Here is a 24715-nt window from a genome sequence, read left to right as displayed (position 1 = left end):
GTTTGTGTTGGCAATATGTATGCAAATCAAAAATTTGTGCAGGGAAAAATAAACATATTCCTAAGCTAGGAAAACATTATGAACAACAGATGAAGAGTAGATGCTATTTCAATAAATAGCAAGAAACAATTACTTACTTGAAGATCAACGGCCAACAAGTTCCTCTCAATCAATATTGAGACCTCTAGGTCTTCTCACCAATGACTGATGTAATCAAGAGAGTGTGGACTCTCGCTTAGGTCTTCAAATCTTAAACTTTTGTTCTTCGTGAGTTAACACAAGAACTTATAATATTCAAAGTACTAAAAATTATATATCAAGCAGAACTTGCTATGATAGAATAGGATGGAAAGATTTGAAAGCTCTAGGCTTTTCTCCTTTTATAGGCTTAGTAGGGGGTAGAGTTTTAGATCTTAGCAATGTGGGACAAGGAGCAGATAGGTAGAATCCTAGTCATACTAGGAGAGAGGGACGACTAGGGAGATAAAACCCTAGCTCCCCTCTACTTAAGTTAACATATGGGCTTGGGAGAGATTCTCCTTGGGCTATGCGTTCCCCTGCCTAGGGACTGGGTCTAGGATTAAATCCCAGGCACTTCTTCTTTATGTCCAATGCTTATCTTTTTGGGCTTCTTGGTTTTATCCAAGCCCAACTTTGTTTAATTAACACATGCCTCTTGGGCCTCTTGGTTTTAACCAAGCCAAAATTGCATTATTAATTAATTCTCTAACCCATGTTTTAATTAAATAAAAGGGAATTTATATATAAACTTCTTAGGTCAACGCGCCTTCATAAAAACTCCCTAGGTATTTTCTTTCAGAAATTTAGTCCTTGGGTCAATCGAAACTACAAGAAACTCCCTACCGTCAATTTTTGTTAATTGCCGTTATTTTGAGTTAAACAAACCGTTTCACTTAAGTCCACCTCAGTCGAATTTTTGTATCTTACGTGTTCACATTGGACACGTAGGATATAAAACTCACCGTTTTGGACCATACAAAATGGTGAGTTTGGCTTAAACTTGAGGGATTATTTTTTGAAACCCATCACTTGCATATGGTAAAATCTAGAGAAGCCGATACATGTCAAGCGCCAAACCCACTGACGCAGAACCCACCGACGACAGAACCACCGGCTACAGAACCCACCAACGACAGAGCCCACCGGCGACAATACCCACGGGTTAAATCACTCAGTCCGGCGTCACTTTTCCGGCAAGGGTTCCATCAAATCACAAGATTTTGAATAAAAAAAATCTTGTTTCGACGAAGGTATTTTCCGGAATTTGTTTGTGGGTTTTGTTGATTGAAAGAAATGGAAGCCTTTTATAGTAGTTTTTTGAATATTTTTGTTGTATTGGAAGCTTTTAGTCGAAACCCCATCCCCAAGCTTTTTTGTCGAACAAGTGTCGGATTACCATATACACCTTTGAGAGCTTGTATTGGAATATTGTGTATAATTTATTGCACTTTTGAGCCAACATTATTGTTGATTGGCAGTGGGTGTGGTCCACCTTGGTTGTGGTCCTGGAACGATATAGTGGTTTTTCATGTGCATTGACAAGCTGATGAAGGGGGATTTTTTCATCTGTATAACTATTTATTTTATTTTTTTTGCTTCTCTACTCAAATGGTGGATTGCCGAGGACATGAAAATAGGAATTGTTTGTGCATAGTTTATGCCAGTTTCATCATTCTACAATTGAGCAGTATTATATACGTGGTTGGATGTTAAGGCTAATTTCTTCTTATTGCATGTTTGATTACACTGCATATTTGCGTGTTGGTAGGGAGCCGCCAATGCTCATATACCATCTCTAGCTACTACACTAATAACTTAGTATTGTTTAGATTACAAATTGAGTAGTACTATTTCTGTAGGGGAATCACATTTTAAACAATGTGATTATCTTTTGTAATCCATGTACATTTTTTTTTCCAGTATTGTTTAGATTACAAATTGAAGTGAGAATAATTTTTTGGCAAGCTTGATTTTATTTTTCTTTTGTAAGCTTGATTATTCTCTCACATGTCAGTTATATATTGTTAGGTTCATATTATAAGATGAATAGGAGGAAGAAAGATTTCAGGGAAGGAGACAATGAAAGCGAATTCTACAATGGGAAGATGAAAAAAGGTTTGTGAATTTTACTTAGTTAAACCCATCAGGGAACTGTGATTACTTCTAATAATTCTGGGTTTCACTATAGAATGAACAGTCAATGTCGTCGGCATCTATAATATCATCCGCCAAAGAGGATATGAAACCTGTGCAGTGTAGGTGTGGCCTTACAAGCCCAATTATAACATCCTATGGGTGTGCTATGTATGACTGTAAAAAGGTATTTGAATTTGGCTAATCTGGGGTTAAGAAATAGTTATTACTTCGTGCTTGTTCGTAATTATAATTTTTTTTTGGTGTAATTACAGAAAATTGGCTAAATAATGGTTTGTAATCATTCACCACTATATATACAATTCCTAGACACCATTTGACAGTCACTCAATTTTTTTTTTTTTTTTTTTTTTTTTATAAAGCCAGCACAGTTTACCAAAAACAAAAACACCATGATCTCATTCAGTAAACTTGCAATGTTTCTACTAATGTGGCTTACGTTGTCTGTGATTGAGTTTAATATTGGTGCAGGAATTGGGAAACATCACCCAAAAACTGTAAAAATCATTAATGATTTAGGCCATGGATTGCCTCTTACCCTTGCCTGTAAATCAAAGAACTATGATCTTGGTGTCCACACTCTAAAACCAAATGGCTTCTTCAAGTTCAACTTTACACCAAACTTCTGGGGGACTACACTATTCTTTTGTAGATTTACGTGGAAAAATCAAAGCCATTGGTTTAATATCTATGACAACGCTAGAGGTGATGAATGCGTGAATTGCACTTGGAAGATTAGAACTACTGGTGAAAGCTCACCTGATCGTGCATGATTACAAGCCAACGACATTCAAAACGAAGAGTTTATCAAGTGAATTGTGAAATAAAGAGCAATTGAAAGTCATTCATATTTCTCTTATAGAAAATTATTATTATTTGATCCAATTGTTTCAAAATTTCGATGGAATCACATTTATATCTCTGCTACTAGTGCTTTATCAATCTCAATCCCCTTCGCTGCCTTCACTATAGTGACAATTCTTCTTTATGCCAGATAACTCCTCCGTCATTAGTCTACGTCTTGCTCTTAGAAAAAGAACCATAAGAAAAAAAAAGACCGACTGGAAACCAATTTCTTTATTCTTAAGGATTCGTGAAAACAAAACCTGAGAAAACGAATAAAACTTCACCCCATAGATCACTACTAAAAGTAGATCTAAAGAGAATATATTCTTATTTAAAAACAACAAAAATACAATAATAAAAACCCAACACACTCTCACGCGTTCCACACACCACCGCCGGCTAGCTACACGAGGCTAGAAAGCACCCCTAGGACCACTGACACATGCACCTGGATCGATCTATGATAGAGGCAGGAAAAATGAGGGGGAAGGAGAAAGGGGGCGCAGAGGAGGGAGTCGTAATTCCCTCGTACTCCCCATTCTGCTATGCTTTCTCATCGCTGCTCTTTTCCTAGGGTTTGACCGCTTTTAAACAAAAATAAAATCCAAAAAATTGTTTTAATAATTATATTTGTATCTTACTCTTCTTTTTTGTTTGTAGTTTATTCTAATTAATTTTGGGTAAAAATGAAAAATTAATCTTTGTGGTTTACCTAATTTGCTATTAACTCCCCATGGTATTAAAATGAACTCAAAGTTTCTTCAGGTATATCAAAAAAAAAATTTAGTCCTTACAGTCAAATTATGTTCACTGATTTAACAGATTTTGATAGCGTGAAACATCAGAGCTAATAAAATTGTGATACTTGTTCGATTTAAGTTAGTGTCACACTAACGGAATCTGTTAACTTCATAGACAAAATTTGACTATATGGACTAATTTTTATTTTACATAGACCTATTGTAAATCAGGTAAACCACAAGAACAAATTTTGTATCTTTTCCTTAATTTTGAATCACAAATGTGGCTGTAGATTTAATGGCATCATAGTGATTAAGTTGAGCTAATTATACGTCATATATATGATATTGAAATGAATGATTTGGTTTTAATTATACTCATATCCTATCTAGATATAATTAAATAGATCTGTTTCACATTTGCTTAAGTTAGTGGATAAATGTCCCCAAGAGGTAACTCAATCGGTTGAGACCAGCCACAATGAAGTGGAAGTCACTAGTTTGAATCCCCCTCCCCACTCTTAAGCGGACATGTCAAAAAAAGAAAAAGAAAAAAAGATTCAAAGGATAAATAAAATTACCTAGTTTGAACATTGAATAACTTTCAAACGAATAAAACAAAAAATCCTAATGAGCCACATAAACACCAATCATGATTCATATTGTGACACGTTTGACTTACAATAGAAAAGTAAAAATATATCAAAAAACTAGAAATAAAAATATAAAATGGGGATTGGCCAAACCTCCACCAAATGCCCAAATGGAGGTTGTCGAAACCACCCTTGGCCATCTGAGCATATTTGGGGGCGGCCGAACCACCCCTATGGCCATTGAGGGTGGTTCGGCCAACTCAAGTGGCAAAAAAAATAAAATTTTTAAATTTAGAAGAAAAAAATTCAGGACGTCGAGTGGTCTGTTTTGGCCAAATGGGGGTGTATATATCCCTACGGCTTTTAAATAAGACATATTTTCTTTGTTGAACCAATAACCATAACACTCACCACCTCGGACCATATAATATACTAGAGCTATAACTGAAACAATTTGACCAAAGTAAACTTGAATGGCATTACGTACCTAAAGTAGTGTTGTTTTTACATAATGCCAAATCAAACGGTTAATTAAAGCTGTCTGAAAAAACAAATTAAAACAAAAAATGCTTAAAAGAGCATATTTGTTAGGTTCTATTAGCAAATGTAAATAGAACCTAACTTAATTAACACCCTTGTTTTTTAGTAAATAAATTAGGAATTCACTACGTGATTTGTTCATATTTCTTGAAAATAGTATATGTTAAAGTGTTTTTTTTTTTGTTGTTTTGTTTTTGTTTTTGTTTTTGTTTTTGTTTTTGTTTTGTTTTGTTTTGTTTTGTTTTGTTTTTTTTTTTATTTTTATTTTTATTTTTTATGGTCTTTCGCCAATAGTTTTCACCACTATATATACTGTTCCTAGGCACCATTCAAAAGTCACTTAGATTTTTTTTTATATAAAGCCAGCATAGTTTACCAAAAAGAAAAACACCATGATCTCATTCAGTAAATTTGCAGTGTTTCTACTAATGTGGCTTACGTTGTCTGCGATTGAGTTTAATAATGCTGCAGGAATTGGGAAACATCACCCAAAAACTGTAAAAATCATTAATGATTTAGGCCATGGATTGCCTCTTACCCTTGCCTGTAAATCGAAGAATGATGATCTTGGTGTCCACACACTGAAACCAAATGGCTTCTTCGAGTTCAACTTTACACCAAACTTCTGGGGGACTACACTATTCTTTTGTAGATTTACGTGGAAAAATCAAAGTCATTGGTTTAATATCTATGACTACGCTAGAGGTGATGAATGCGTGAATTGCACGTGGAAGATTAGAACTACTGGTGCATGTTTTCTAGACCCCAATAAAAACGAGTATGATTTATGCTATTTGTGGACAGATCAAAACTCACCTGATCGTGCATGATTACAAGCCAACGACATTCAAAATGAAGAGTTGATCAAGTGAATTGTGAAATAAAGAGCAATTGAAAGTCATTCATATTTCTCTTATAGAAAATTATTATTATTTGATCCAATTGTTTCAAAATTTCGATGGAATCACGTTTATATCTCCGCTACTAGTGCTTTATCAATCTCAATCCCCTTCGCTCCCTCCACTATAGTGACAATTCTTCTTTATGCTAGATAACTCCTCCGTCATTAGTCTCTGTCTTGCTCTATGGAAAAGAATCGTTAGAAAACGAAAGACCGACTCGAAACCAATTCTGTTATTCTTAAGGATTCGTGAAAACAAAACCTGAGAAAACGAATAAAACTTCATCCCATAGATCACTACTAAAAGCAGATCTAGAGAGAATACATTCGGTTTTAAAAACAACAAAAATACAATAATAAAAACCCAACACACCCTCACGCGTTCCATGCACCACCGCCGGCGAGCTACGCGAGGCTAGAAGGGACCCCTAGGACCATTGACACACGCACCTTGATCGATCTATGGTAGAGGAAGGAAAAATGAGGGGGAAGGAGAAAGGGGGCGCGGAGGAGGGAGTCGTAATTCCCTCGCCCTCCCCACTCTGCTATGCTTTCTCATCGCTGCTTTTTTCCTAGGGTTTGACCGCTTTTAAACAAAAATAAAATCCAAAATATTGTTTTAATAATTATATTTGTATCTTACTCTTCTTTTTTGTTTGTAGTTTATTCGAATTAATTTTGGGTAAAAGTAAAAAATTAATCTTTGTGGTTTACATGATTTGCTATTAACTCCCCGTGGTATTAAAATGAACTCAAAGTTCCTTCAGGTATATTAAAAAAACAATTTAGTCCTTACAGTCAAATTCCGTTTACTGACTTAATAGATTTTGATAGCGTGAAATGTCAGACCTAATAAAATTGTGATACTTATTCGAATTAAGTTATTGTCATACTAACGGAATCTGGTAAATTAGTAGACAAAATTTGACTATAAGGACTATTTTTTTTTTTTTTTTTTTTGGAATAACTCAAGGACATTTAAGTTCATTTTTATATTACATAGAACTAATTGTAAATCAGGTAAATCACAAGAACTAATTTTGCATCTTTTCCTTAATTTTGAATCACAAATGTGGCTGTAGATTTAATTGTATCATAGTGATTAAGTTGTGCTAATTATACGTCATATATATGGTATTTAAATGAATGATTTGGTTTTAATTATACTCATATCCTATCTAGATATAATTAAATAGATCCGTTTCACATTTGCTTCAGTTCGTGGATAAATGTCTCCAAGAGGTAACTCAATCGGTTGAGACCACGCATAATGAAGTGGAGGTCACTTATTCGAATCCCCATCCCCACTCTTATGCGGACATGTTAAAAAAAAAATGAAAAAAAGATTCAATGGATAAATATAATTATCTAGTTTGTACATTGAATAAATTTCAAATGAATAACACAAAAAGTCCTAATGAGCCATATAAACACCAATCATGATTCATATTGTGACACGTTTGACTTACAATAGAAAATTAAAAATATAAAATGGGGATTGGCCAAACCTCCACCAAATGCCCAAATGGAGGTGGTCGAAACCACCCCTATGGCCATCGAGGGTGGTTCGGCCAACTCAAGTGGCAAAAAAAATAAAATTTTTAAATTTAGAAGAAAAAAATTCAGGAGGTCGAGTGGTCCGTTTTGGCCAAATGGGGGTGTATATATATCCCTTCGGCTTTTAAATAAGACATATTTTCTATGTGGAACCAATAACCATAACACTCACCTTCTCGGATCATATAATATACTAGAGCTATAACTGAAACAATTTGACCAAAGTAAACTTGAACGGCATTACGTACCTAAACTAGTGTTGCTTTTACATAATGCCAAATGAAATGGTTAATTAAAGCTGTCTGAAAAAATAAATTAAAACAAAAAATGCTTAAAAGAGCATATTTGTTAGGTTCTATTAGCAAATGTAAATAGAACCTAACTTAATTAACACCCCCGTTTTTTAGTAAATAAATTAGGAATTCACTACATGATTTGTTCATATTTCCTTCAAATAGTCTATGCTAAAGTGTTTTTTTTTTTTTTTTTTAGTTTTTAGTTTTTTTTGTTTTTGTTTTTGTTTTTGTTTTTGTTTTGTTTTGTTTTGTTTTTATTTTTTTATTTTTTATGGTCTTTCGCCAATAGTTTTCACCACTATATATACTGTTCCTAGGCACCATTCAAAAGTCACTCAGATTTTTTTTATATAAAGCCATCATAGTTTACCAAAAAGAAAAACACCATGATCTCATTCAGTAAATTTGCAGTGTTTCTACTAATGTGGCTTACGTTGTCTGCGATTGAGTTTAATAATGCTGCAGGAATTGGGAAACATCACCCAAAAACTGTAAAAATTATTAATGATTTAGGCCATGGATTGCCTCTTACCCTTGCCTGTAAATCGAAGAATGATGATCTTGGTGTCCACACACTGAAACCAAATGGCTTCTTCGAGTTCAACTTTACACCAAACTTCTGGGGTACTACACTATTCTTTTGTAGATTTACGTGGAAAAATCAAAGTCATTGGTTTAATATCTATGACTACGCTAGAGGTGATGAATGCGTGAATTGCACTTGGAAGATTAGAACTACTGGTGCATGTTTTCTAGACCCCAAGAGAAACGAGTATGATTTATGCTATTTGTGGACTGATCAAAACTCACCTGATCGTGCATGATTACAAGCCAACGACATTGAAAATGAAGAGTTTATCAAGTGAATTGTGAAATAAAGAGCAATTGAAAATGAAAGACCAACTGGAAACCAATTCCGTTATTCTTAAGGATTCGTGAAAACAAAACTTGAGAAAACGAATAAAACTTCATCCCATAGATCATTACTAAAAGCAGATCTAGAGAGAATACATTCTTTTTTAAAAACAACAAAAATACAATAATAAAAACCCAACACACCCTCACGCGTTCAATGCACCACCGCCGGCGAGCTACGCGAGGCTAGAAGGGATCCCTAGGACCAGTGACACACGCACCTTGATCGATGTATGGTAGAGGCAGGAAAAATGAGGGGGAAGGAGAAAGGGGGCGCGGAGGAGGGAGTCGTAATTCCCTCGCCCTCCCCACTCTGCTATGCTTTCTCATCGCTGCTCTTTTCCTAGGGTTTGATCGCTTTTAAACAAAAATAAAATCCAAAATATTGTTTTAATAATTATATTTGTATCTTAGTCTTCTTTTTTGTTTGTAGTTTATTCGAATTAATTTTGGGTAAAAATGAAAAATTAATCTTTGTGGTTTACCTGATTTTGCTATTAACTCTCCGTGGTATTAAAATGAACTCAAAGTTCCTTCAGGTATATTAAAAAAACAATTTAGTCCTTACAGTCAAATTCTGTTTACTGACTTAATAGATTTTGATAGCGTGAAATGTCAGACCTAATAAAATTGTGATACTTGTTCGAAAGGACTTAAGTTATTGTCATACTTACAGAATCTGGTAAATTAGTAGACAAAATTTGACTATAAGGACTATTTTTTTTTTTTTGGAATAACTCAAGGACATTTGAGTTCATTTTTATATTACATAGAACTAATTGTAAATCAGGTAAATCACAAAAACTAATTTTGCATCTTTTCCTTAATTTTGAATCACAAATGTGGCACTTTGAAACCCAAAACATTCACATCCTAGAATTGGATTCGAAACCAAAACTGAAACGAAGAAGGGAAGAAAACATACCTTGGGTGAGTGAGTCTTGATCCTTTAAGTTGAAAAGATGGAATCACAGAGAAAGAAAAAGAAAAAAAATAACACACAAAAAAAAATTGATCCTCCCCCTTAATATAAAAACAAAATAAACAATAAACCTTTTTTTTTTTTTTTTTTTTTTTTAAAAAAAAAGGAAAACACAACTTTTATAGATATCCAATAAATCATGCATGCCCTTATGAATATCTTAACAATCCAGAGTGATTAACAAACTACACTTACACCTTAAATGTACCATATGCATGACACAACCTTGTTCTGTGAATGCAGTCAAGTAGGCAATAATCAGAAATCTCATGTGAATGTGTAGTGTGTGAAAACTCCCATTAAATAAGATTGCATCAGTGGAAAGGAAATCTAGGCAGACATTTTGTAAATGAAAGACAAACAGTCTGATTCAAACCACAGTAAAACCTTAAAATGTTAGGACCAAGATTCCCTCATCCGATACACTCCCCCTGAGACTAATCATTCGCTTTTACCATGTCCTTTAGTAATCATCTATTTCCGCAATGATTTGATCACTGATTCTTTCTTTAGGGACAGACAGAAGCAAAACTAAGTCATTTGAGCTTACTTTATCCCTTTTTTTTTTTTTTTTTTGGAAAATGTTGGAATTTTTAGGAGCTAGGTTCAACTAACGAGTTGGTCAAGTGGATAGAACTGACACTACCTATCTTCCAAGCAAAATGTTTGCTCCAAATTCCCAAACACATAACAAAAATCTAAACCTAATGGGGGCAAAAAGTGCACAATTTCGAACATGAGAAAAACTGACTCTTACTCCTTTAACAGTTTTCAGAAAAACAAGGTTTATCAGAAACATATGGAGCAATAGATGTAAATTGCAGAAATATTGACCCCACTCATATGTAAAATATTCATTTGAGCACAAGACATGAGAAACTGAGTATCCAACAATTAAAACAATCTAAAAGAATAAAAAAATAATCAAAGAAAATAAAAACAAAGCAAACAAAAATTCAAAAAGAAACAAAAATGCCCTAGAACAGCTATAGACAAATATCAATATGCTCAATTTCTAGGCATGATCTATGTGCCCACCTAATCTAGGTGAGTCCATTACCACTCCCCCTCAATGGGTGAATGGTATTAATCTTCTTGACCCAAACTTTCTTCACATCAGGGACAACTGTGTGACTCTTATCCAAGACATCTAACCGTGTTACTACGTCTCTGATTATGTTGAATAATTTCTCATAACTATTTCTAGAACGGAAATATTCTCTTTTAGGCCCATGACTATTAAGCTGAAAACACTTAGGACGAATATGTCCAAACTTACCACAGTTATGACACGTAGGAATAAACCTTTGAGAAGGTTGGTTCCTTAACATGTGCATACTTCTCGACTTAGAACTAGACATATAGGAATCAGTTAGAGTTCCCTTACCTTTTCCACCTTTGGAAATTTGAGGAGAAATTACCTTCTTTTCAGCCAAGCTATCTTCTTTGTTCACTCGTTTCACAAAAATCATCTTTGAAGAAGAAGCAACATTAGTAGATAAAATAGCAGATTTATCAAAACCCAATCCAGTTCTATCAAACGAATGTTTCTGATTATGTAGCATTTGATTTAGCTTTTCACTAGAGAATTTTGTTAAATGATTCTTTGATTCATTCAGTTCATTCTCTAAGGATTTCACTTTGGCAATTAGCATTTGATTTTCAGACATCAAAGTATTATGAGTAGCAAGAGAATCAGTTAAGGTGACAGAAAGTTGATCATTTTCAAGATTAACCTCATTGAGTTTCTTCAATTGCTGCTTATTCAGCTTTTTCAGTTTAGTGTATTCCACAAAGAGATTATTATAAGCATTTTGCAAATCATCTTCTTCTTCCGAATCATTATCGGACACACCTTGTTTGTCTTGAGAATTACACTCACTATTCTCATGCTCACTCTCATAACTAACTCCAAATGCTAAGTAATTAACTTCCTGTTCAGCATCGTCCTTGTCTGACTCATCACTTTGAGTCACATTAAATGCCTTGCCATTTGACTTTCTCAAGTTAGCACAGTCAACACGAATGTGCCCATGTCCTCCACATTCGTGACACTTGATACCTCTAAGTGACTTTCCTTTCTCGACATTCTCATTTCTAGATTTCTCAGAAAATTGTGAATTGCTATTTCTAAAATTTCCTTTCTTGGCCCTAAAGAATTTCCTAAACTTCTTAGCAAACATAGCAATTTCTTCCTCATTTCCAGAATCCTCATCAGATGAACCACAAGAGTCAACCTTAACATTTTTTGCCTTTAGAGCAATATTCTTGGTGTTCTTGTGTTTAGGAAGAATTAGCTCAAAGGTCTGAAGGGAACCTACAAGTTCTTCTACTCTCATAGTATCTAAGTCCTTGCTCTGTTGTATAGCAGCAATTTGGGGAATAAACCTCTTAAGCAAAGATCTTAAGATTTTTTTCACCACTTTAGCATCATCCATTTTCTTTCCCAAATTAATGGTAGAGTTTCTAATGACACTAAGCTTTGAATAAAATTCATCAAAAGTTTCATCTTCCTGCCTTCTAATCTCCTCAAACTGAGAAACCAACATTTGAATTTTTGAAGTTTTAACAACCTTAGTTCCTTCATGTGTGATTTCTAAAGTTTCCCAGGCTTCCTTAGCTATTTCACATCTAGAAATTCTAGAAAATTCCTCATTTGAAACAGAGATGTAAATAGCATTTATAGCTTTGTCATTCGCAGTAGCATTATTCTTTTCCTCTGTTGTCCATTCAGCTATTGCTTTTTCTGGACGTGTCCATCCAGATTCGACAATATGCCAAACATTAATGGATTTAAAATATGCTCTCATACGAATTTTCCAAAGCGTATAATTTGTTCCGTCAAAGACGGGAAGAGAATTAGGAGCAACAGTATGAGACATTTGATATGGAGTCTCGGATCACACTCAGGAAATAAATCCTTCACAGAGTGAACCCGCTTTGATACCAATTGAAAAATCTAAAACAACTCCAAACGACACCTATTCAAATGTCTAGGTGATTCACAAATATTAAGCGGAATAAGATCTGACCTAACAATTAATAATCAACCAAATTCAGATATGTAATGAAAAACAAGGACACAGATATTGGTTACGAAGAGGAAACCATTTAGAGAACTCTCTAAATGTAAAACCTCTCCGGGGCAGCCAAACCCAGGAAATCAATCCACTATAAGAAGAATAAGGAATACAAGAAGAATTACAAAACCTTTGCAATTTACTCTTCCTTGTACACGACAAGCGACCCACTTGACTTCTACCGCAGTAGCCCTTTCCAGAACATCTGGCACAATTCTTCTATAAGATTTCCTTTCACCGGAACTCCGATTGGCTTCACGTATTTAATCCCTTCTCAAATAAGCTAGAACAATATCTCTCTCTAAGCTCTCTGATTTTGCTCTCCAAAAAATACGTACATATAAATGTAGCAAAATCGTGTTTAAATAGAAAATAAAACAAAATAAAGCAGCCATGTCCGGACAGGGCTAATCTGGGGTCCGGACATGGCTAGGGTTACATATGCGTAACCTAGCGATGTCCGGACCTCCAACACTTGTGTCCGGACTTCTCATAAAGATCGAGGCTTTCTGGAAATGGGGTCCGGACCCAGCTTCTGGCGGTCCGGACCTTCCCTTCAAAATAGGCTTGCTGGTTTTTGGGTCTGGACCCGGCTTCTGGTGGTCCGGACATGCCCTTCAATAGATATTCTCTGGAAATTGGGTCCGGACCTGGCTTCTGAGGGTCCGGACCTACCTTCTAGAATTTGTTTTCTGGACATGTTAAGATGCTTCATTTTCACCAACTTTACACGCAAACCGAATGAGCCAAAACATAACCCAACATTTTTTATATAAAGGCAGCATAGTTTTCCAAAAAGAAAAACACCATGATCTCATTCAGTAAATTTGCAGTGTTTCTACTAATGTGGCTTACGTTGTCTGTGATTGAGTTTAATAATGCTGTAGGAATTGGGAAACACCACCCAAAAACTGTAAAAATCATTAATGATTTAGGCCATGGATTGCCTCTTACCCTTGCCTGTAAATCAAAGAATGATGATCTTGGTGTCCACACTCTGAAACCAAATGGCTTCTTCGAGTTCAACTTTACACCAAACTTCTGGGGTACTACACTATTCTTTTGTAGATTTACGTGGAAAAATCAAAGTCATTGGTTTAATATCTATGACTACGCTAGAGGTGATGAATGCGGGAATTGCACTTGGAAGATTAGAACTACTGGTGCATGTTTTCTAGACCCCAAGAGCAACGAGTATGATTTATGCTATTTGTGGACTGATCAAAACTCACCTGATCGTGCATGATTACAAGCCAACGACATTCAAAGTGAAGAGTTTATCAAGTGAATTGTGAAATAAAGAGCAATTGAAAGTCATTCATATTTCTCTTATAGAAAATTATTATTATTTGATCCAATTGTTTCAAAATTTCGATGGAATCACGTTTATATCTCCGCTACTAGTGCTTTATCAATCTCAATCCCCTTCGCTCCCTCCACTATAGTGACAATTCTTGTTTATGCCAGATAACTCCTCCGTCATTAGTCTATGTCTTGCTCTATGGAAAAGAATCGTTAGAAAATGAAAGACCGACTGGAAACCAATTCCGTTATTCTTAAGGATTCGTGAAAACAAAACCTGAGAAAACGAATAAAACTTCACCCCATAGATCACTACTAAAAGCAGATCTAGAGAGAATACATTCTTATTTAAAAACAACAAAAATACAATAAGAAAAACCCAACACACCCTCACGCGTTCCATGCACCACCGCTGGCCAGCTACGTGAGGCTAGAAGGGACCCCTAGGACCATTGACACACGCACCTTGATCGATGTATGGTAGAGGCAAGAAAAATGAGGGGGAAGGAGAAAGGAGGCGCGAAGGAGGGAGTCGTAATTCCCTCGCCCTCCCCACTCTACTATGCTTTCTCATCGCTGCTCTTTTCGTAGGGTTTGACCGCTTTTAAACAAAAATAAAATCCAAAATATTGTTTTAATAATTATATTTGTATCTTAGTCTTCTTTTTTGTTTGTAGTTTATTCGAATTAATTTTGGGTAAAAATGAAAAATTAATCTTTGTGGTTTACCTGATTTGCTATTAATTCCCTGTGGTATTAAAATGAACTCAAAGTTCCATCAGGTATATTAAAAAAACAATTTAGTCCTTACAGTCAAATTCCGTTTACTGACTTAATAAATTTTGATAGCGTGAAACGTCAGACCTAATAAAATTGTGATACTTGTTCGATTTAAGTTAGTGTCACACTAACGGAATCTGTTAAATTAGTAGACAAAATTTGACTATAAGGACTAATTTTTTTTTTTTTTTTGGAATAACTCAAGGACATTTGAGTTCATTTTTATATTACATAGAACTAATTGTAAATCAGGTAAAGCATAAGAACTAATTTTGCATCTTTTCCTTAATTTTGAATCACAAATGTGGCTGTAGATTTAATTGTATCATAGTGATTTAGTTAAGCTAATTATACGTCATATATATGGTATTTAAATGAATGATTTGGTTTTAATTATACTCATATCCTATCTAGATATAATTAAATAGATCCGTTTCACATTTGCTTAAGTTAGTGGATAAATGTCCACAAGAGGTAACTCAATCGGTTGAGACCAGACATAATGAATTAGAGGTCACTAGTTCGAATCCCCATCCCGACTCTTATGCGGACATGTCAAAAAAAAGAAAAAGAAAAAAAAGATTCAGTGTATAAATAAAATTATCTAGTTTGAGCATTGAATACCTTTCAAACGAATAACACAAAAAATCCTAATAAGCCACATAAACACCAATCATGATTCATATTGTGACACGTTTGACTTACAATAGAAAATTAAAAATATATCAAAAAACTAGAAATAAAAATATAAAATGGGGATTGGCCAAACCTCCACCAATTGCCCAAATGGAGTTGGTCGAAACCAACCCTGGCCGTCAGAGCATATTTGGGGGTGGCCGAACCACCCCTATGGCCATTGAAAGTGGTTCAACCAACTCAAATGGCACAAAAAATAAAATTTTTAAATTTAGAAGAAAAAAATTGAGGAGGTCGAGTGGTTCGTTTTGGCCAAATGGGGGTGTATATATATCCCTTCGTCTTTTAAATAAGACATATTTTCTTTGTGGAACCAATAACCATAACACTCACATTCTCGGATCATATAATATACTAGAGCTATAAATGAAACAATTTGACCAAAGTAAACTTGAATGGCATTATCTACCTAAACTAGTGTTACTTTTACATAATGCCAAATGAAACGGTTAATTAAAGCTGTCTGGAAAAACAATTTAAAAAAAAAAATGCTTAAAAGAGCATATTTGTTAGGTTCTATTAGCAAATGTAAATAGAACCTAACTTAATTAACACCCCTGTTTTTTAGTAAATAAATTAGGAATTCACTACGTGATTTGTTCATATTTCGTTCTAATAGTATATCTTAAAGTGTTTTTTTTTTGTTTTTTTTGTTTTTGTTTTTGTTTTTTTTGTTTTTTGTTTTTATTTTTTGTTTTTATGGTCTTTCACCAATAGTTTTCACCTCTATATATACAATTCCTAGACACCATTCGAAAGTCGCCCTGATTTTTTTTTTTTTATAAAGCCAGCATAGTTTACCAAAAACAAAAACACCCTGATCTTAATCAGTAAACTTGCTGTGTTTCTACTAATGTGGCTTACATTGTCTGTGATTGAGTTTAATAATGTTGAAGGAATTGGGAAACATCACCAAAAACTATAAAAATCATTAATGATTTAGGCCATGGATTGCTTCTTACCCTTGCCTGTAAATCAAAGAACGATGATCTTGGTGTCGACACACTGAAACCAAATGGCTTCTTCGAGTTCAACTTTACACCAAACTTCTGGGGGACTACACTATTCTTTTGTAGATTTACGTGCAAAAATCAAAGCCATTGGTATAATATCTATGACTACGCTAGATGTGATGAATGCGTGAATTGCACTTGGAAGATTAGAACTATTGGTGCATGTTTTCTAGACCCCAAGAGAAACGAGTATAATTTATGCTATTTGTGGACTGATCAAAACTCACCTGAACGTGCATGATTACAAGCCAACGACATTCAAAATGAAGAGTTTATCAAGTGAATTGTGAAATAAAGAGCAATTGAAAGTCATTCATATTTCTCTTATAGAAAATTATTATTATTTCATCCAATTGTTTCAAAATTTTGATGGAGTCACGTTTATATCTCCGCTATTACTGCTTTATCAATCTCAATTCCCTTCGCTCCCTCCACTTTAGTGACAATTCTTGTTTATGCCAGATAACTCCTCCGTCATTAGTCTATGTCTTGGTCTTAGAAAAAGAACCATAAGAAAACAAAAGACCGACTGGAAACCAATTTCGTTATTCTTAAGGATTCGTGAAAACAAAACCTGAGAAAACAAATAAAACCTCACCCCATAGATCACTACTAAAAGCAGATCTAGAGAGAATACATTCTTAGTTGAAAACAACAAAAATAGAATAATAAAAACCCAACACACCCTCACGCGTTCCACGCACCTCCGCCAGCTAGCTACGCGAGGCTAGAAAGCACCCCTAGGACCATTGACACATGCACCTTGATCGATCTATGGTAGAGGCAGGAAAAATGAGGGGGAAGGAGAAAGGGGGCGCGGAGGAGGGAGTCGTAATTCCCTCGCCCTCCCCACTCTGCTATGCTTTCTCATCGCTGCTCTTTTCCTATGGTTTGACCGCTTTTAAACAAAAATAAAATCCAAAATAGTCTTTTAATAATTATATTTGTATCTTACTCTTCTTTTTTGTTTGTAGTTTATTCCAATTAATTTTGGAGAAAAATGAAAAATTAATCTTTGTGGTTTACCTGATTTGCTTTTAACTCCCAGTGGTATTAAATTGAACTCAAAGTTCCTTCAGGTAGATCAAAAAAACAATTTAGTCCTTACAGTCAAATTTTGTTCACTAACTTAACAGATTTTGATAGTATGAAACGTCAGAGCTAAAAAAATTGTGATACTTGTTCGATTTAAGTTATTGTCACACTAACGGAATCTGTTAAATTAGTAGACAAAATTTGACTATAAGGACTAATTTTTTTTATTTTCGAATAACTCAAGGACATTTTAGTTCATTTTTATATTACATAGAACTAATTGTAAATTAGGTAAACCACAAGAACTAATTTTGTATCTTTTCCTTAATTTTGAATCACAAATGTGGCTTTAGATTTAATTGTATCATAGTGATTAAGTTGAGCTAATTATACGTCATATATATGGTATTTAAATGAATGATTTGGTTTGAATTATACTCATATCCTATCTAGATATAATTAAATTGATCCGTTTCACATTTGCTTAAGTTAGTGGATAAATGTCCCCAAGAGCTAACTCAATCGGTTGAGACCACGCATAATGAAGTTGAGGTCACTAGTTCGAATCCCCCTCCCCACTTTTATGCGGACATGCCAAAAAAAAAAAAAAAATGATTCAATGGATAAATAAAATTATCTAGTTTGAACATTGAATAACTTTCAAACGAATAACACAAAAAATCCTAATGAGCCACATAAACGCCATTATTACTTCATGTGTAATTAAATGAGTTACACATGAAGTTGATGTTAAACATCTTCATAAAATAAAAGAAAAGAAAGCAAAAGAATAAACCCGAAACTTGAACTTGAGAGCTCCAATTCTTCTCCTTCCCAAGCCTCCTTATTCTAAAGGCCTAAGGATCTATTTATAGGCTTTAGAAGTCCTTGACAAACTAGTAAACCTAGAAATTTTCGTAGGGTTTTAAACCTATTACAATTGGGAGTTGGAAAACCCTAATATAGAAATACTAGCATTTTGGCTGCAGCTTTTGATGTGTCTCTTGCGCATGGGTGCGCTTGATTGCAACCCGTGTGCGCTCGATCGCAGGTCTGCGATCGATCCTGTGTGTGTGGCGCTCGATTACAGATGGCCGCTTCATGCATTGTCTTCTCTGGTACTGCGTTCGATCACAGGGAACCTGCGACTGATCGCAGTGTCAGGGGCTCCAACTTTTCCCAATTTCTCTCTTTGAGACCAAATCTTCCAGTTTTACTTCATTTTCTTCCAAAAGCCTACAAAAAGTATGAAAAACACAAAAAGGAATTAAAATGGCCTAATTAACTAAAACTAAAGGATTAAAACATGTAAGTTAAGGGTTGAAAATATGAATATTTTAGCACTTAACACACCCCCAAACTTACATATTGCTAGTCCCATAGCAATAGACAACTAAAAACCAAAAGTGAAAAGCAGAGAACAAAAAGATAAATCCATCATTCGTGGGATGTACAATTGCATTTAGCATATGCAACAAGCCTCTTCAACCTCTAGGAATTCCCTAGAGGATGAGTGAAGTCTCGTGAGGGTTTTCCATAAATGTTACCCACAAATATCATGCACAGTTCATGTTATCCCCAAAAATTAAGTATCACTTCAAGATCATGATTTTCATTCATTAGCAAGCTTAAAATGATAAACAACATCTTCACAATGAATTGGAATCTCAAAGTTCAATTACTTACAAAAGATATGCTAAATCATCACAAGTTTGAAATTTGTGCACAGTGAATTAGGACATAATTATGAGGCTTCCAAATCTTTCCAACATGTAGTGTCTCCATCTCTCAAAATTCACTTGAATCCCTATTAGAATGAACAACCATGGCATATTTCTTTTTCTTCATTTTTTTTTTTTCCATTAGATTGTGCAATGTTTGGTTCCTTTAAGCTTTCTAATTGACCCATGTAGTGAGTGTTAAGTCAATGACTGTGTTAGGTGTAGAGACACCCCTAGGGACCTACTAACTCGAGTAAAAAAGGCTACAAAACCAAACTAACCATGACATTGATTGAATAAAAAATTTTCACCTTTTGATGTGAACACTCAATGCTTTGAGGCAAGAAGTCCAATTACTCAGTGAAAAGCCCATCAATGATCATATATTTCACTTTTTTTTTTTTTCTTTGCGCAATATATATTCCACAGTGTCATCTAATAAGTCATCCAATAAGATGCTGCAGCAACACACATATCAGACCTCATGTCATACCTCACAAATTATGTGCTAATGTGCTTGTGTGATCAGATCAAATATGTGATTTTTCAACTGTCCTAAACAAGTAATCAAACTAACAGATTCACTCATCAGATCATGTGATAAGAATTTTAAGCTTACTGATGAATTCAAGCCACAATTCTTTTAGACTAACTTAAAATTTTAGGGCAAACATGAACATGCATAATTTTTTTTTTTTAATTTTTTTTTAATTTTTTTTTTTAAAAATAAACAAACAAACACTCAAACAAAAAAAACTTGAAATTGGGACAAAGTGTGTGAACAATTTTGCGTGCCCATACCCCCAAACTTAAATGACACATTGTCTCCAATGTGTCTAAGTAAAGGAAAGTGGGTACCCGGGAGATGGTCGATATCATCTTGGAAAGCATGGCTCATAGCACACCCCCAAACTTGAAGTGAAGCACACTTGTCCCTGCAAAATAAGAAACACAAAAACAAGTAAAAAGGAACAAAACTAAAGATAAATAAAAAGATTAACTTAAAACACACTTAAACAAAACAAAATAAAATGATAAACTATAAGATGCCTCCCACGAGCGCTAAGTTTTACATCTTCAGCCAGACGGTGGTCCCTGCTCAATGTTGTCCAGAGGATGATGCTTCAGATGGTGGTGGCAATCGGTTGAGAATGGACTGCATTAATTCTTCTAAGGCAACTAGTCTTTTATCGATCAGGACATTATCCTCCCGAGCCTCCCTTCTTTGATCAGCAAGCTCTCTCTGAAGGCCCGCCATCTCTTCACTAAGGGAGCGGTATTGTGCGGCTCAAAAAATGATGGGGCCTCCTCCTCCTCTGCTGCTGCCAGCTTAACTGCTGGTTCATCTTCAACTATTGGCTTGGCATCACTCTCTTCTTCACCAGCTGCTGGTGCTTGGGGTACTCGGGGCATGTGGGAGCAGCTCTTGTTCCGTTAGTGAATGCCAAATATTGGAGTAGTAGTGACTGGCTCATCAGCTGCGGTGCCCTTGATGCCTTTTTTCCGAAGAATGTACGTGATTAGGTATGGGAAAGGCAATCCCCATGAGTGAATGGACTCCGCTCCTCCAATGTGCACACCATTCCAAAATTTGTGAATTTGGTTCCAAATAATGTCGGGAATGGAGTACCAGGCATCTTTGTGGAAGGCGTAGAGGGTCTGGAGAAATTGATCACGCCTCTGAGTTCTGTGTCCCAAGGGGAAGGCATTACGGTGCAATATGGAGTCCACAAACCAAAGTCATTGATGTAGCTTGGATCGGCTGCCGGCATTATGATGGGCATCGGCATATTGCCCTTGGCACATGTCCTCAATGATTTCCGCCACATAGTATTGGGGCGGTTGCTCGGCAAGATGTGCGGTTTCTGGAGGATGCTAATCATTGGATTGAAGGGTAGCGGTAATGTCGGCCCGTGTCATGTCAACAACTTGGCCTTGCACCTTGGAAGAGAGGACTGCCAGCCTGTCGCAATCATGGGATAGGCGGGCATAGAACTCGATCACTAGCTCCCGGTAGGCAGTGGAGGTGACCGGCTTGAAAAGTTTCTTGAGCCCCCTTCGCGTGAACTCGGCGACTGCTCATAGAGTCGCCTCATGGTTTTGAAAGTCTTCGCGAATGGCGAAGGTGGTCTTAAACAGCAGCTCTCGCTCTTCAAAAGTAGGCGGGGGAGAAATAGCTTGGGCCTCGGACACCCGGGAGGATGAAGCACGGGTCTTGGCATTTTGTGCTTGATTGGGGACTTTTGTCAAACACCTGGTGTGCGCTAGAGATGGCCAAACTTGCAACATAAGCCAACACCGCTCAAAACCCCCTGCAAAGAAAAGAAATTCCCAACACAGAGGCAATGTGGGTGGATGAACACCCATAATTGTAAAAAGAATGAGAAAAATTGGAGGTTGGAAGAGTGATCGGAGATGTGGTGTTGATGGGAATGGGGAATGGGTTGTGTGGTTATGGTGGTGGCCGGAGGGTAGAATGGGGTCGTACAAGTGTAGATGTGGTGTGGTGGTGGTGGTTCAAGGCCGGTGGAGGTGAGGGAAAGTGGTGGTGCTTCGGTGACGTTTGAGTTCAGGTGATGGGGACTAGTACGATGCAGGAAAGTGTGAGGGAGAATAGGGGGAAAGTGACCTAAAATAGGTCACGTGCCCAGTTGTCTGAGTGCGCTCGATCGCACACATGGTGCGCTTAATCACATTTGGCCAGGGGAGTGCATGTGTGGGTGATGTGTGCTCGATCGCACCCAAGGTGCGTTTGATCACACTAACAAAATGTTTAAGACTAACATTCAGTTACTACGCTAGATCGCATACTTGTTGCAATCGATCGTAGTAACAGAAAAAAAATAAAAAAATAAAAAAATTCTGCATAATAGACAACAATGAAAAAGAAACACAAAGGATAAGTGAGATACCTGTAAAGTAAAGAAATTGATATGATGAAAGAAACAAGAGGGAAAAAAAGTGTACCGCCTTCAGTGGCCTCAGTACCACTGTTTTGAGTAGATGCGCTTGAGTTCCTGGACTGCTCAAACGCTTCTACTTGTACCTGAACTGTCTCTAGTGTAGAGAACTACACTCGAGCTCCATAGAATGTGGCTTAGGTGCCCTTGGTGGTGCAAGAACAGGACTCTCTTTATTGGTTGATAATATCAATTCCATATAGGACACCTTCTTGATATGCTTTCTGTGATAATGGTCCTTGGGTCTTTTCTTGTGGAGCTTATTGTCGTCCCATTCATATAGTTGCAGCTTTCTTTTGGTACTTGGGTATGGTGGACTGGCTTGAAGAGGTTGCTTTGCTCCATTGATATCTTCAGCAACATATGCATAGATTGGCCCAGTGTCCTAACTTGTGGACTTATGAGTGAGGGGGTCCTTATTGGAACTTCTTGTGAACTCTGCAAAACTGGCTCACTAACACTTTGGATCATACAAGCATCAAAACATTCTAAATCATCATGACTTAACTTCATTGCATCAAATATTTTAAATTCTATTGTCTCACCATTCACCTTCATTAGTACCCTTTTTCACACCTATTGTAGTATCAACAGTTCTCATAAAGGGTCTTCCTAAGATGATAGGCAAGGGTGATGGCATAGGAGATTCTTCCACATCTAACATAATGAAGTCAGCAGGTAAAATAAATGTACCTACCTTTACCAACACATCCTCAAGTATACCTCTTGGTCTTTTGATGCTTCTGTCTGCCAATTGCAAGGTGACTGAGGTTGGTTGAAGCTCCCCCAAACCCAACTTTTCATATACCATGTAAGGCAGCAAATTGACCCCTGCTCCCAGGTCCAGCAATGCATGCTCAAAAAGGTGGTCTCCTATCCTGCAAGGAATGGTAAAACTACCCAGATCTGTTAGCTTGGGTGGTAATTTTCTCAACAAACTGCACTTACCTCTTCTGTTAGGTCCACAGTCTCATGCTCTTGAAATCTCCTTTTGTTAGTGGAACAATATTTTAAAAATTTCGCATAAGAAGGAATCTATTTAATTGCATCTAACAAGGGAATATTGATTTCTACTTTCCTTAGAGTCTTAAAGGTATCCATGAGTTGCTTTTCTTTCTTTGGTTTGACTAACCTTTGAGGAAAAGGGGGTGCATTTACCTTCTCCATTTTGTTTACCTTAGAGGTTGATGGTTCATCTGGAGTTGCTTAAGGTGGCTCTTCAGTTCCATTGACTTTGCCATTCCTGAGCACTGTAACTGCTTTCAGCTGCTGGTGACTCCCTGGGTTAGGTATTGTTTGGGCTGGGAATTCTCCCTACTTCCTTTCACTCTGCTCCTTTGCTATCTGCCCCATTTGCACTTCTAGTCTTTGAATGGTTTGATTAGTCTTTGTATTGAATTGTTTTTGATTAGCCGTGAATTGCTGTTGTGAGGTCACCAGGTTGTGTATCATATTCTCTATTAAATATGTAATCAGGTGTTCACTGGTCAACATATGTTTCTTTTATGATAAATTATAACATACCCAAGATGAAAACATAAAGGAAAGAGACAGTTACACCGGTATGCTCCAGGGAAAGCCCCACTCAAATTAAAATAACAGATAAATTAAACACCAAATTTGACTTCTCAAAATTCAGAACATCCATACACTTCTAGAATGAGCACGGTGAGTTGTATATTGAGCACAGTGAGTTGTACATTAAATGAAAATTAAGCCCCACAGAAAAAATTGATAGAAAGCCTTCTGCCTAACATGACAAAACAATAAAGGTACTGTTTGCCAGTGCACATGAAAAATCACTGTCTCATTCCAGGACCACAACCAAGGTGGACCACACCCATTGCCAATCAACAATATTGTTGGCTCAAAAGTGCAATAAATTATACACAATATTCCAATACAAGCTCTCAAATGTGTATATAGTAATCCTACACATGTTCGACAAAAAAACTTGGGGATGAGGTTTCGACCAAAAGCTTCCAATACAACAAAACTATTCAAAAAACTACTATAAAAGGCTTCCATTTATTTCAATCAACAAAACCCACAAACAAATTCCGGAAAATACCTTCGTCGAAACATGATTTTTTGATTCAAAATCTTGTGATTCGACAGAACCCTTGCCGGAAAAGTCACGCCAGACTGAGTGATTTAACGGGGAACTTTCGTTGGTGGGTACTGTCGCCGGTGGGCTCTGTCGCCGGTGGGTTCTGTAGCCAGTGGTTTTGTCGCCGGTGGGTTCTGCGTCGGTGGGTTCGGCGCTTGACGTGTATCGGCTTCTCTGGATTTTACCATATGCAAGTGATGGGTTTCAAAAAAGAAGCCGTCAAGTTTAAGCCAAACTCACCGTTTTGGATGGTCCAAAATGGTGAGTTTTATATCCTACGTGTCCAATGTGAACACGTAGGATACAAAAATTCGACTGAGGTGGACTTAAGTGAAACGGTTTGTTTAACTCAAAATAATGGCAGTTAACAAAAATTGACGGTAGGGAGTTTCTTGTAGTTTCGATTGACCCAGGGACTAAATTTTCGAAAAAAAAATACCTAGGGAGTTTTTAATGAAGGCGCGTTGACCTAA

At 36.2% G+C, this 24715-nt stretch overlaps 1 protein-coding gene across 1 annotated transcript; it reads left to right on the top strand.

Annotated features, from left to right (window-relative positions):
* The first annotated feature begins 2063 nt into the window (after positions 1-2063).
* LOC132181830 (S-protein homolog 3-like) lies at positions 2064-2948 on the top strand. Its single transcript, XM_059595061.1, has 2 exons — positions 2064-2136; positions 2647-2948. Exons 1-2 carry the CDS (start codon positions 2064-2066, stop codon positions 2946-2948), a joined length of 375 nt encoding a protein of 124 aa, XP_059451044.1.
* Positions 2949-24715: the final 21767 nt, after the last annotated feature.

Source organism: Corylus avellana, chromosome ca5, assembly GCF_901000735.1.
Source record: "Corylus avellana chromosome ca5, CavTom2PMs-1.0".
Taxonomy (NCBI): domain Eukaryota; kingdom Viridiplantae; phylum Streptophyta; class Magnoliopsida; order Fagales; family Betulaceae; genus Corylus; species Corylus avellana.
Note: the sequence above shows the minus strand (reverse complement) of the source record. Positions and strands in the feature narration are given on the sequence as shown.

Excerpts from the sequence above, each read along its gene's own strand:
- LOC132181830 (XM_059595061.1), top strand. The coding sequence starts at position 2,064 with ATGAATAGGAGGAAGAAAGATTTCAGGGAAGGAGACAATGAAAGCGAA. Across the intron at positions 2,137-2,646 it reads CAATGGGAAGATGAAAAAAG|GAATTGGGAAACATCACCCA; the intron begins GTTTGTGAATTT and ends ATATTGGTGCAG.